The 13,786-nt window shown below is 36.3% G+C and overlaps 1 protein-coding gene across 1 annotated transcript in view; it reads left to right on the forward strand.

The window, feature by feature from the left end:
- The first annotated feature begins 702 nt into the window (after positions 1 to 702).
- The window catches only part of LOC132841766 (hepatocyte growth factor activator), a 19,420-nt gene continuing 6,336 nt past the window's right edge, over positions 703 to 13,786 (forward strand). Inside the window, 9 exon segments of the mRNA XM_060864283.1 lie at positions 703 to 975; positions 978 to 1,090; positions 3,870 to 3,933; positions 4,146 to 4,239; positions 5,980 to 6,053; positions 9,575 to 9,715; positions 12,425 to 12,556; positions 12,696 to 12,806; positions 12,910 to 13,084. Of these exon segments, the coding sequence (XP_060720266.1) occupies positions 870 to 975; positions 978 to 1,090; positions 3,870 to 3,933; positions 4,146 to 4,239; positions 5,980 to 6,053; positions 9,575 to 9,715; positions 12,425 to 12,556; positions 12,696 to 12,806; positions 12,910 to 13,084 (1,010 nt within the window). The 5' untranslated portion in view covers positions 703 to 869.

A 13,786-nucleotide genomic window follows, 5' to 3' on the forward strand; every position in this document is an offset into this window, starting at 1 on the left:
TCTTTTCTTCTTCTTCTTCTTCTTCTTCTTCTTCTTCTTCTTCTTCTTCTTATTATTATTATTATTATTATTGTTTATTTATTTATTTATTCTCTCTTCTGTTTCCATACTTCTGTAAAGCTGCTTTGAAACGATGGAAATTCTTAAAAAAAAAAAAAAGAAAGAAAGAAAACTGGGATGTAATAATAAACTTTTTATAGCGATGTTTGTCAGTATGGTTAAGGTCAGAGGACAGAGGACACACAAATGTCAGAGGACACTTGAGATCTCCCACTCGTACCATGGGAAACCATGTCATTCTTGAACAGGTTCAGGATCCTTAGTTACCTTCTTTAGTGAAATAAAATCCTAATTGCACCACATACAAAGATAATGTTGTGAAGACAGTTTAGGGATGGTGAGTACATGGGTGTGATGACCAGATGGCCACAAACTTCGACCGCAGTGTAATTCATAAAAGTCTGAATGTTTCCAAAGAAATTTTGGGGGAAAAATTCCCTATCAGCTGTGAAAGCAATGTTCTGTGCTTGTAGGAGTGTAGCACTTTGCTTGCACAGCTGATATAGAACCTTTGTATGAAACCTCCTCTTTGTGTGGATTCCCCAGCCCCTAATGCGTTTAAAACGCGGTTCTGGCAACCCATTAAGTTACCTGACCTGTGTCCTGTGTGAACTATAGCCACACCTGAGCAGGTACAGTACATGTCAGAACAGCACGGTTTCAGCTCAGGTGTGCACTTCGACATAACGTTATGTAACGCTGCTGTGGTTGCAGCCCAGTGCATAGAGACTCTACAAGGTCTGATATGTTCACAGCCCCCGCGATGGGCGCAAGCGTTGACAGGAGTTTTCCTAGAGCACGTTGCCAAAATGACGCAAGCCTTTAACACAAGTCAGTACGCGGATTGTTGCGTTACTCCGAGCCGAGGACACGCTCTGTCTCTCTCGGTCTCTCTGTCTGCCGTTGTCAGTATTTCCTCGTTTTCAGAAAAGAGATGTTCGACCTCGATTGTTCGGTGCTCGCGCGCTTTATCGTTTCGTGCCTGACGGTTCAAGCGCTGCTGCATCACGGCGCGCGCGGTTTACAAACGGTAAGTCACGGCATATGAACAAAACCGAAAGGGAATCTTCAAAGCTGAAAGGCTTTCAGAGACAAAGGCAAAGAGATTCTTTTATTTATTTATTTATTTAATTTATTTTCTTCTTTCTCAAAGTTAGTTCTGTACCTTAATCCTTTAAAACTATCTTTTTTTAACGTTTTCAATGCTTCTCCAAATGCATGTTCATGATCCAAATGCATGTCATCATCACCTCATCATTTAGGTAAACCTCATCATTAACACAAATTTCAGTGGTTCTTTTTTTTTATAAGACTGTGTAATATCTTTTCTATGTAAGTGCATGATGATGGAACCTTTAATGGAACCTTTTAATGGAACGGTTCTTTTAAGAACCCTCTGGTTTAAGGTTATGCATACTGTCATTTTAATGTTATACATACTGTCATTTTAAGGTTATACATGCTGTCATTTTAATGTTATACATACTGTCATTTTAAGGTTATACATGCTGTCATTTTAATGTTATACATACTGTCATTTTAAGGTTATACATGCTGTCATTTTAAGGTTATACATACTGTCATTTTAAGCTTATACATACTGTCATTTTAAGGTTATGTATACTGTCATTTTAAGGTTATGCATAATGTCATTTTAAGGTTATACATACTGTCATTTTAAGGTTATACATGCTGTCATTTTAAGGTTATGTATACTGTCATTTTAAGGTTATGCATAATGTCATTTTAATGTTATACATACTGTCATTTTAATGTTATACATACTGTCATTTTAAGGTTATACATGCTGTCATTTTAATGTTATACATGCTGTCATTTTAAGGTTATGTATACTGTCATTTTAAGGTTATGCATAATGTCATTTTAATGTCACTTAAAGGGCTCGTTTATGGGGAAAAATTTGTTCAAAGTTGTTTTTGATTGAACCTACATTCAGTGTTGCAGAAGATAAAGAGGACCACGAAACACCCGAGCAACCTTATATTATATTATTAGTCCAAAGGAAATCTTGTTACATCTACAAACTAATGCCTGTTTTTGTGTCTATGAAAGAACAAATTATGTTGAAAGTGGCTTTAAAAAAAAATCTCAAGAGCTTATCTCAAGTGCTTCACACACCCTCGGTGTAATGTTGTCCGGGCAGACAACCTTTCAAAAGGATTTATTAAAGCCCCAATGATGTAGCTAAACTGACTAATGATTTGGGTTATATAGATAAACGTTATTTTATTTAGCTATGTTTACATTTTAGTCATTTGGTAGCCGCTTTTATTCAAAGTGACATACAGCTGATGATATGCCACTGTTTAGCTCCTGCAGTACTATGCTCAGTATAATGACAGCTTAGTTAATACCTTCTAATATTTAATTCTCTATTTTCTGCAGTTATAGTAGTAATGACCATGTTTTTATATAGCAATATTGCATGCTGGGGATGCGATATAGCAAAACATGCATCAGAGTGCATAATTTTAGCACAGTCTGGAGTGTTATTCTGTGTATAGCACAAGCTTTATTTGTAGAGTGTCCGAGATATACAGTATTAGATTTTTTTCTCAGGTTATAGCTGCAGTAAACAGTCCTTCTCTGTTCAGCCTCTTTCTCTCTCTCTCTCTCTCTCTCTCTCTCTCTCTCTCTCTCTCTCTCTCTCTCTACTGAGAAAATGTAAACTCCTCCATCCTGAAGACTTAACTGAGCTGGGAAACTTTAACTGTTACAATTTTCTGCACTTACAACTGAGACTTCTTCAAAAAATGTTTCCTAAAAAATATTACCATATTATCAATTAATTATCAGACACATTATTTAATCCATTTACATGGATCGTCTACCATACAAGTCTCTTTAAATGAGTTGTCACTATGGAAACAATAACATATTAGAAAGAGAGTATTAATATTAACCTCACACGTTACAACCGGAACAGCTTTCCAAGCCGTGAGGTTATATAGAATTAAGCTATTCTCAGATTTTTGTGGACAGAATAGTGGTCATATTTATTCATAAATTCGTATACTGTACTGTTTATATATTACAGTTTATAAGATTGTTTTAAATAGGTATTAGTACTTGTTTATGATTAGCTAATGACACTTTTATGTGAAGCTAGGTTATTTAATAGCAATCTAACACTCAGTAGTTAGCTCAACTGCACACTTTGCTTTTCTGTTCTTTTTAATGATGAATGGCTTTCAATGTTAAATATACAATGTTTTTATCCTTGCAAATAATTACTGCATAATTAAAATAAGTAGCGGTACCCTTTTGGTTGATTTTAACTATTAAACAGTGTCTGCCACATCATGGGGACAAGCTCAACGGTGTGGACGACGACAGTCAGCATTAGTCAAAATGATTCATGTTAATGATTTGAGTCGTTTACTTCAGTAAATTAAAATAATTCAAAATTCACTGATTTGTTTAGTTTTTTGTCTTGCTATTCTGGTATGTTCCATACCTTGGAACTTACTTCATTTTTCTAAGCCTGAATCCTACTTTAAGTGTGAGCCAGTATGAACCATGCCAGCTGAATCTTTTTGATTTTGATTCTTTGATGATGATTATTACTGACTAGCGGCACATGTGATTCAGAGGAATCATTCAAAAGAAAGATTGTTTTGTTTCAGAAAGTTATGGTTATTTGTATCCTGCACATTTACTAGTCACCACAAATGCTTTAAGAGAATGAAATCTTACGTCATGACATCATTTTGACTCAAGTTTCTGTTTTTTTGTTGTTGTTGTTGTTTTTTTTTGTTTTGTTTTTTTATTCTCTGTCCACATTGAAGCGCAAGCAGCCTCCTGGTATTGAGATCTTTACCTCCACACAGTCAGTTACTTCAGGCCAAAAAGGTATGGTGGCTGCTTGGGAAAAAAAAAAATGTAGTTAAAGATTGATAAAGTTAAAGATTTCAGATCTTAGATGAACAGTGCTAGGCTTTCAATTGATTCTGTGGTGTACTGCAGCAGTGCAATGTTGTTAAACAGTTGTCGTTAATGATTAAAAAATATTTGATATGTTGCATCTTGCCATGTCATTAGGTGTTCTCTGTGTGTTGTTTCAGTCCTCACCATAGAGGGAAGGGAGTGTAAGTTTCCGTTCCGATTAGGTGGGACTCTTTATCATCAGTGCATTACAGTGAGCTATGGCATTCAGTGGTGAGTTATTCTACTTCATACATAACTAACACACACACATACACACACACACACACACACACTGTTTGTTCTCTCTTTTTCTCCTTTGTTAATGCAAATAATTAACGCTATGCTTTAATATATGCTAAAATATAAATATAACCTTAATCTCAGTGAACGAACTGAAACTTTTGGGAACCACTTTAGGGTTAGTTTAGGGTTTGTTTGTTTGCTTAATAAAATTGTAGCTTTCATTGTAGGGACCAGCCAGATGTCCCCACAAGGGCAAAATCCCTACACTTGTGTAGAAGCTATATAATTAGTCTTGCAAAAGGACAATCAGGAAACCTTACACACATGCACACAAAATCCTCCAATAAAATTAATGTTGATTACCAGAAAGACTCAAAAACCCAAACTGAACCATTCTTGGTTTGGATGACTAAACACTTAACACTCTGGACAACAGTGTCTCTAGGTGTATGGATGATGGTTGTGGTAACATATAAATCCTTTACTGATAGTCTTCAGTATGAAACATCACTAGTTTGGAAGCTATCTAGGGATTAATCGGAATGGAATTCTGTAACCACTGGATTTTTCCGCTTTAAACCAGTGATGTCTACATTCCTTGCAGCCCACAGCATTGAACTATTTAGTGGTTTCCCTAGTTAGCTACATAGAATTTACAACAACTCATACCTCAGAACAACTAAATAGATCAGAAACTTGTATGTGTTTAGTTTTAAACAAAAATGCAATTTTGTAAACACTGACATGAGGCATAATGTGTAATAGTATTAGCAGTGATGCTAATACAACTGATGGTGATTGTTTTTTGCTTTTTTCTGCTTTGTTGCAGCACTGTAGCCGGTCATTGTTCATCTTTCAGCTTATGGTTTAGTTTAAATGTCCTCACTTACCCAATGCAGCTAGATTTATACAAGCACAGATACAAACTGTGCAAATAGCACTAAATAATGCTTAATTAGCTAGCTAGCTTCCAAATAAATTAGCACAAACACAGCTAAACAAGAGGCAACCAAAGAACACAAACTGGTTAACTTGGTATTTTTAGAATTGCTAGACATAGCAAGTAGTTGTCAGGAAGGGTGAGGTTTGTAAGATTAGATTTCTAGTTGAATTACCTTGATAGCAACTGGTAGGGTACATTTGTTTGACTTAGCAATAGTCATGATTAGCATTTTAGCTATCACTGAATTCACCAGCTTTTTAGGTAACTCCAGCAAGTACTGAGTTTTCTACTTCGATACTCTGTTGTTTTTACCAGTGTTTCTAGTTAACCTGCCCACCATTAACAGCAAACTACATACAAGTAGTATAGTTATAAGTGTATATCTAATTCAGCATACGACCTGACAGTGTAATGATGGTTCTAGAATAATTTATAGTCCAAAAGTCTGAGACCAGACTGGAAATCTGTGATTTTTTTAATTTTTTTATTTAAAATATTGGTAATAAACAGAATCTTTTAGAATTTTAAATGTTCCATTTCTAGGTCCCTCAACTTTTTTTTGCACTTGAAGTCATGTTGGAATTTTCAGTGTGAGCACATTACACTACCCACTCTATTTAAACTACTCTATGGTGTAGAATAGTCTGTGATTTGGGATGCACCTTTCTTTGTTAATTTTCATCTATTTATTAATATTCCTGTCTGTTTTTTGTTTGCATATGTTTGACTGAATTAGCCTTCTGACAGTGCCACAGATATCCATTTGAATTTTTTCTCCATTGCAGGTGCTCGCTCACCAATAATTTCGACCGGGACATGAAGTGGGGATATTGCAGTTCACGCACAACCCGTTTCAACAGTAAGCAACATGTTTTTTCCTCACTTACTCACATGAAGCTGCGTAAGGATTGCATTACTCAGAGCACGAACACGACCGTTGTGGGTGGAATCTGTTTGTGCCGTCATGCACTTGAGTAAGAAGTGTAGTGGTGATGTAAAAAAAAAATATATAAACACTCGACGCAGCATGTTTAGATGAATAAACACGCTAACTCGTGCAGCTGGAAGCCCATTTTTCAGTTTGTGTGCTTTGCTACAGAAGCACATGAAAGGTACATACAAGGTACATACACTGTACTTCTACTGCCAAAATTTTATTTTATATAATGAACTGTATAGATAGATAGATAGATAGATAGATAGATAGATAGATAGATAGATAGATAGATTTCTATGTCTCTACCTAGCTATCTATGTAGAGAAAACATTCCTTTGAGATTCTGTCCATTACTGCATCACATAATTTCTAAAGATTTTTCAGGTAAACTTTTGTGACTTTTCTTTTCCACTAAAACCCAGAGGCGTTCTAATGGATTCAGAGCCGGTTTTTGGGATCTCATTGTCACATTCATGAAACCACATTGAAACGAATTTTGCTTTGTTATCGGGCTGGAAGAAGCCATTAGAAGAAATTAGAAATTGTAGCCATGAAGGGATTCACATGGTCAGCAACAGCACCCAAATAAATGGGATATTCAAGCAATGATTGATTGGCATTAAAGGGTCCAAAATCTGCCAAGAAACCATTCTTTACACCATTATACCACCTTGTGTTGGTGTTGAATTCAGACTGTAAAATCTTTGTTCAAAAGCAGAAACGAGATGCATCGCACCAGACTACGTTTTTTTCAGGCTTCAACTTTCCAGTATTGTTCAGTTTTGTCTGCAGAACTGTCACACACTGGATGTTTTTTATATATTGCACATTTTTGAGTAAACTCTAGAGACTATTCTTGGTGAAAATTTCAGGAGATCAGCAGATATAGAAATACTCATACCTGTACACAATTACATATATCACCAACAATCATGCCGCAGTCAAAATCACTGACATGACAGAAAATGAAAGTAAGTCAGAAGCCAGCAGTCACTTAAAGAGAGTAGCAGTACCAACGAACAATAAACTGCCCCACAAGCAGCTTACACACCATGTGCTGTGTGTCTAAAATTTGCACACAAGGATTTAAACAATTCAGAAGTAAAATTAGAACTCTGACAGTAATTTAGCAGATTGTGTGTTTGACCTCAAAAGACCATCTGTCATGAATTTGGGTGGAGGTGGTTGCAAGTGAAGAAGATTTGAATGGAGAACTAATAAAAGAACAAACAATTAATGGTGGGGTGTCTGTTGTTTGAAAGCCAATGTTGACATTTGAAATCACCAAAACAAACATGCCCCTAACCCAATGGGTCCCACCCCTGTATTGATAGCTCTGCCCACATATACTGTACATACGTAACCCAGGCAACTAATGGAAAGAAATGTGTCTTTATCATAGCTGAAGGGAAGAACAATACAATTGCAGATAAACAAACCAGCAAAAATGACACACAAGCATAATCATGCAAAGGACAGCATATATTAGTTCTGTGAAACAAAGCAAAACCAACGTTACTCACCTATCGAGAAGGAAAAAAGCATCCTCAGTGTCCCATCGCAGGGTTTCCTGCTCCTTCAGTTCTCTACAGCGCTGGAAAGCTGATCCAATATTTACACGGGTCCTACTTCTTGCCTTATCGTAAGCCTTTCTTCGCTTTTCGTTTTTATCCTCCATGTCAATGTTAAAACCGCTTTCTGCTAATGTCACACATGCGCACTGAACACTCTCTCCGCCCATATTGACAAGACACGCTAACACGTGTAGCTCATTGGCTACACGTTAGTTTTGTTTTTGTTTTGTTTGGCGGCCCAACGCAGTTTTCTGTAGCATTTCTCAAACAACAGAGTACCCGCCTTTAAGAGCAAACAGCTAAAAAAGGTGGAACACAAAGTTTTAGGTTATTTCTTAGTGAAAATATTAAATATTTACAAACATAAAACATAATACTCCAACAACCAAAGAAGCAAAAGACAGAACTTAAATAAGGTTGTCTAATAGGGAAATACAAAACAGCTGAACACAATAAAGGAAGGAGACAAAAAATAAATTGAAAGGGGAATTGACCATGGTGCCGTTGACACCCAGAAACCCACAGTAAAATATGGAGATAAAAGCATTATGATATATCGTCTGTGGTATTACATGTCATAGAAGGAAACATGAGAGGATCGACGTAGTAGAGGAGAATTTAATGTCATCAGAAATGTAATGAGAAGATGGATGTTTCAAGAAGATAACGATCTCAAATGTACAGCCAAGAAGATGATAGTGCTTGCATGGCCTGTCTAATCTCCTGACATTATTTATAGAGCATTTTGTAACTGCATGTCCATCACAACGACCTTGGGATGTTGAAGATGATTTGTCGAGAGGTGTGTGCCAAAATTGAACCACAGTGTTGCCTACCTAGGGTGCATCTCAGCTCCTTTAATCAGTATATAATGTAAAAGAATAAGGACTTGTAAGGACTCGGCTTACTAAAAACTGGGATACTGATGACTCCAATTCTGGCAGTGTCCTAATTTCATCTTTAGTCACTGTACAAACCCAATCATATCAAATAGCTCAATTACAAACTGTACATTTCTTCAATGGTTATAATCGTTAATCTGTTAAAAGTCATTAGACTCAAACGAACTACATACAGATCATCAAATAAAGTCACTAATGTAAGTAATCATTTGAAAGCCACAACAACTATAAAAAGCTACTTACATTTGTAGCTGAGAGGCTTCAGAAAATATGATGTCATACCCATTAAGGGAACCTCGACACTCTTGGGTGTTTGCAGTGCATGCTGCGATGTTTTTAGTGAGTGAAGGTTCCAGTGCACTGGAGGGCTTTTAAAACTGAGAGACACAGAACTTGAAATGACAGACCCCATGATCAGGGCCCTGACTACTGAACTAAGAAGCCGACTGAGACGCACCCAACATTATTTCTTACTGTCGACGTCTCAAAGCTGTAATTATCAAAACAATGGCTTTGCACCAAAGTACTAATGTTGGATGTTTATGACGTCTTAAGGGTGCACACTGTTTTGTTCGTACTTGGAGATTATATGTATACATTTGAGTAGAGCAAAGCAGTGGCAAAGTTTTAACTAACAAAAACGAAAAAAAAAGAGAAGAAGAGTTAAAAGAGAAGATTTATTTCCCCACACTTTACACATTATACATTCAGATAGACTTTCTAATACGGACCTCTTGACACTGGATTAAAATAATTACGATACCCTTGATCTGCGGATCTTGCTTCCAAATTGCAACCTGTGTTTATGTGACCGACATCCTTCAGCACAGATATAAATGTCATTTTAATTTATCTGCTGTTTTAAATAAACAGTGACTCAGTGGAACGCTTCCCATGTGGACCATCTGTTCGATACGCACGCAGTCTCAAAAGACTGATCCTGACTACTTTCTCTTTCTCTCCACAGCTGCTTTCTACGTAGTCAGCACGCAAAGCCTGTGCAATCCGAACCCATGTAAGAACGGTGGGGTTTGTAGCTCGATTCCTTACCGCCGTTTGTTTGAGTGCGTGTGTCCGGACGCCTTCACAGGAGCCAAGTGTGAGCTGAGTGAGTGAATTCACCCTTACAATCTAAAACACAATAAATCTCAAATATTCACATCAAGCATTTTTGGTGCAGTGATTTTTGCTGTACTGTACAAGGGGATTGATACAGTACATGCTCACATGCCAGTTATTGTGTGCGTACACTGTTTAAATCAAGCCCTGAGGCAGATATTTCTAAATTCCTTTTCAGTTGCATATTAGGTTTATGCCTAGTCTACAGGGAAAAATAGGCTACATATACAGTGTGTATTAAAAAGGGTTGGTTCACACCCGGTTACACTCCTCTATACTCCTCTCTTTCATTACGCTAATGATCAGGTTTCACATTTTACACCCTTCTTCATTCTCCCAGCTCTTTTATCTCTTCCCATTTTGTCTGTTCTTCTTACAAGGACTGTCAGTTCTAAATTACACATTGTGTCCAGCCAATCATCTGTGTTCACTTACCAGGATTAGCACATAGTTGCATCTGTGCAGTTTTACAACAGCCGATAGTCATGTTTTTCGACCTCAGCCTCGTTGCAGCTTGAGTACGTTTTGCTTGCACATGCTTGAGTTCACACCAGACTCATTCTTAAATCCAGTGGCTGTGCAGAGGTCGACCAGATCGCAAAGAAGATTCGTGATTTTCAGACATCACAAGACTGCAGACATGCACATGCACGACTGTTTACATTCTACCTGACCCACTCATGAACCTAGCGTCAACCTGTTTCGCATTAGATAACAATAGATATTTAAATCCTATAAAATGTTTGTTTCCAATTTAGCTCGATTAAACACATATTTCCTGCAGTAGTGAAGCTTCCTCTAGGTCACTTTGTCCTCATGGTACAAATTGAATAGTGCAGTTTGTAAAAATTCTGTATAATGTAATGAAATACTTTTATTTAATCATTCAAAGAAAAAATAGTCGTGTGATATGCTGGTTTAATTACGTTCCACAGATCTATAGTAGAACAAGGAGAAAGTTAAAAAAAACAAAATTTAACTTAAAATTTAAATTCCTGTTTTTTGGTGTTGCCCATGTTCACCACTGAACTCATGTCACACTACACAGTAGCAATGGTTGATATCTCATAGAAAAGAAGTCAATAAGGGATTTAAGAAGTAGAAGTAGTATATTTGTAGAAAAGTAGAAAACAAAGGTTTTTACACAAATATTAAATGTAAATGTTGATATGAAATGTTCATAAGCATCTAAAATTTGAAGGTGTTATCGTCAACCACTAACTATCAACAGGACTACCTACAACTGTAGACAAAGTTGGCTGAGAAATTGTTCATCCACCATTTTTTCCCATCTAAAATAGGAGGTTTTCTTATTTTCCTGTAGCATTCTGTCCTGATGTGTTTACTTCAATTTATACTCCAGCAGCAAGCAACTGCCAAACAAATACTATTTGGTCTTAATGAAAGACATGGCATGATTTTTCAATTCATTCATACCTGTAGTTATGTTTACTGTTGGGTAAAATCTACCAAAGGAATGAGTTACTGTTTCTGCTTCCAACAAAGACAAACAGACTTTAACTCACCAAATTCTTATTGTTTCTCTCTTTTAAATGAATTTGATTGACAATGCAGTTTATAAAACTCTATGTAGATTACACTGTGATATGTTGACTGAAAATGAAATGTCACGATTTTGATTGAGATATTTTTGAAAAGATCAAATAGTCTATGATATTTGCAAAATAATTCAAAATGAAATGACAAAAACACTTAACTTAGAGGTAAGATTTTTGCTGATATCAATAATATAGACAATGTTTTTTGTATCTCAATGTTGTTTTTGTTCAAATAAATTGATTGTGTTTCAATTTGCTTTGTTTAAATTTGTAGATAATAATTATAATACTACTACTACTACCACTACTACTACTACCACTACTACTACTACTAATAATAATAATAATAATAATAATAAACTATTTAACTTGGATTCAAATAACCACACTGGTTCTTTTCAATGAATTTGGAGGTACTGTATATAAAACAAGTGATATAAAAATTTTATGCAAGGAAAATCTAAAAATGTCTGAAAGGCACACGGATAATTTTCATGCTGCTATAAAAATAAATCAACATGTTCTGACCAATCAGAACAGAGTTTTGTTGTGTAAAAGAAACCAACACATTCTGACCAATTAGAAAAGAGTATTGCTGTGTAAAATAAATCAACACGCTCTGACCAATCAGAACAGAGTATTGCTTTGTAAAATAAATCAACGTGTTCTGACCAATCAGAACAGAGTATTTCTGTGTAAAATAAATCAACGTGTTCTGACCAATCAGAACAAAGTATTGTTGTGCAAAATAAATCCACACGCTCTGACCAATCAGAACAGAGTTGCTGTGTAAAATAAATCAACACGTTCGGATCGATCAGAACAGAGTTTTGCTGTGTAAAATAAATCAGCATGTTCTGACCAATCAGAACAGAGTATTTCTGTGTAAAATAAATCAACACGTTCTGACCAATCAGAACAGAGTTGCTGTGTAAAATAAATCAACACACTCTGAGCAATCAGAACAGAGTTGCTGTGTAAAATAAATCAACACGTTTTTTAACTCACGTTGCTACTTTTAGTGAGTTAACTTTTAGCTAACATTTAGTGCAGTATTGGTGACCTTGTGTTGGTCAGGGATTAGTGTTAACAGTTTTCTCTCTTTTGATTGATTGTGTGTTCTTTTCCTTAATTGATAGAAAAGTGCTATGAGCCACTTCATCTTAGATATTACAACATCGGCGAGGTGTGGGGACGAATCCACCTGCGCAACGTCGAGCAGTGCATGTGCAGTAAAGATGGAGCATCTTGTGAACGAACACGTTACACAGGTAGACCTGTAACACCTTTGTCATAAAGACATTCACCTAACTCACATTTCTGTCACTATAATTAATGTGTTGTTTCTCTCTCTCTCCCTCTCTCTCTCTCTCTCTCTCTTTCTCTCTATTTCTGTGTGTGTGGGGGTAGCATGTCTAACTAATCCCTGTGAAAATGAAGGAACCTGCAGAATAATTGAAACAACAAGAGAGGCTGTGTGCGCATGCAGACCAGGCTACAGAGGACCATACTGTAACATCTGTATGTATACAAACACTGACCATACACAAACACACACTCACACACATAAAATCACTGGGTAAATTTATCACACTGTGTTTGTGTGTCTGTGCATTTGGTTTAGCACCCGATGAAAAATGCTATAAAGACTCCGGGGTCCATTATCGTGGCACTGTGAACACTACGCTCTCTGGCACCCCCTGCCTGCCCTGGAACTCAGACCTCATGTACAACGAGCTCTCGATAGACACCGTATACGATGCCTCCCAACGGGGAATCGGGGACCATGCATTCTGCAGGTTAGAATGAGTGCATCATATGCATCTGGTATGACAATAACCATGACTTAACACAGCTGCACAGAGGATTCTGCATAATATGATTTATTTAATTGAACAACAATAATGAACAACTACTCGTTAACAGAATTACCAAATAGAACTAACTAACTAGCCAAAGATTACATCAATCAAATCATCGAATGAACACACTGCTTATTTGTATTTTTTTTAAATTATGAAAATTATCCGTGTGCCTTTCAGACATTTTTAGATTTTCCTTGCATAAAAAAATCCAAGCCAATGTTTTTTTCAATAGCGTCTACACCACTGCGTTTCATAAGCACTTTAAGACTGAAAAGAACGGAGGATAGAAAATGCTAATTTATAAAAGTCACCAATGGTTTGACAAAGTGCAGTCAAGAAAAAAAAAGAAAAATAGGCATATTAGAACATTATTGCTACAGAAAGTGCATCCATCCTCACTATTAAGCAACCTAAAACAAAAAAATTAGGATAATAAATAAAATAGCACTTGATCCAGTACATTCTATATTCTTTAAATTGTTTCGATTAATATGTTCTCTGTTATCTAATTATTTCTTTAGTAGTGTTTTAATAGTTTTCTCTGGGTTTCCTTCAGGTGCTTCAGTTTCCTCTCCCAGTCTAAAGACATGCACTGTAGGCTGAATGATGTCTTTAAATTGTCTGTAGTGTGTGAAT

This window comes from Tachysurus vachellii, chromosome 2 (assembly GCF_030014155.1).
Source record: "Tachysurus vachellii isolate PV-2020 chromosome 2, HZAU_Pvac_v1, whole genome shotgun sequence".
Lineage (NCBI taxonomy): Eukaryota > Metazoa > Chordata > Actinopteri > Siluriformes > Bagridae > Tachysurus > Tachysurus vachellii.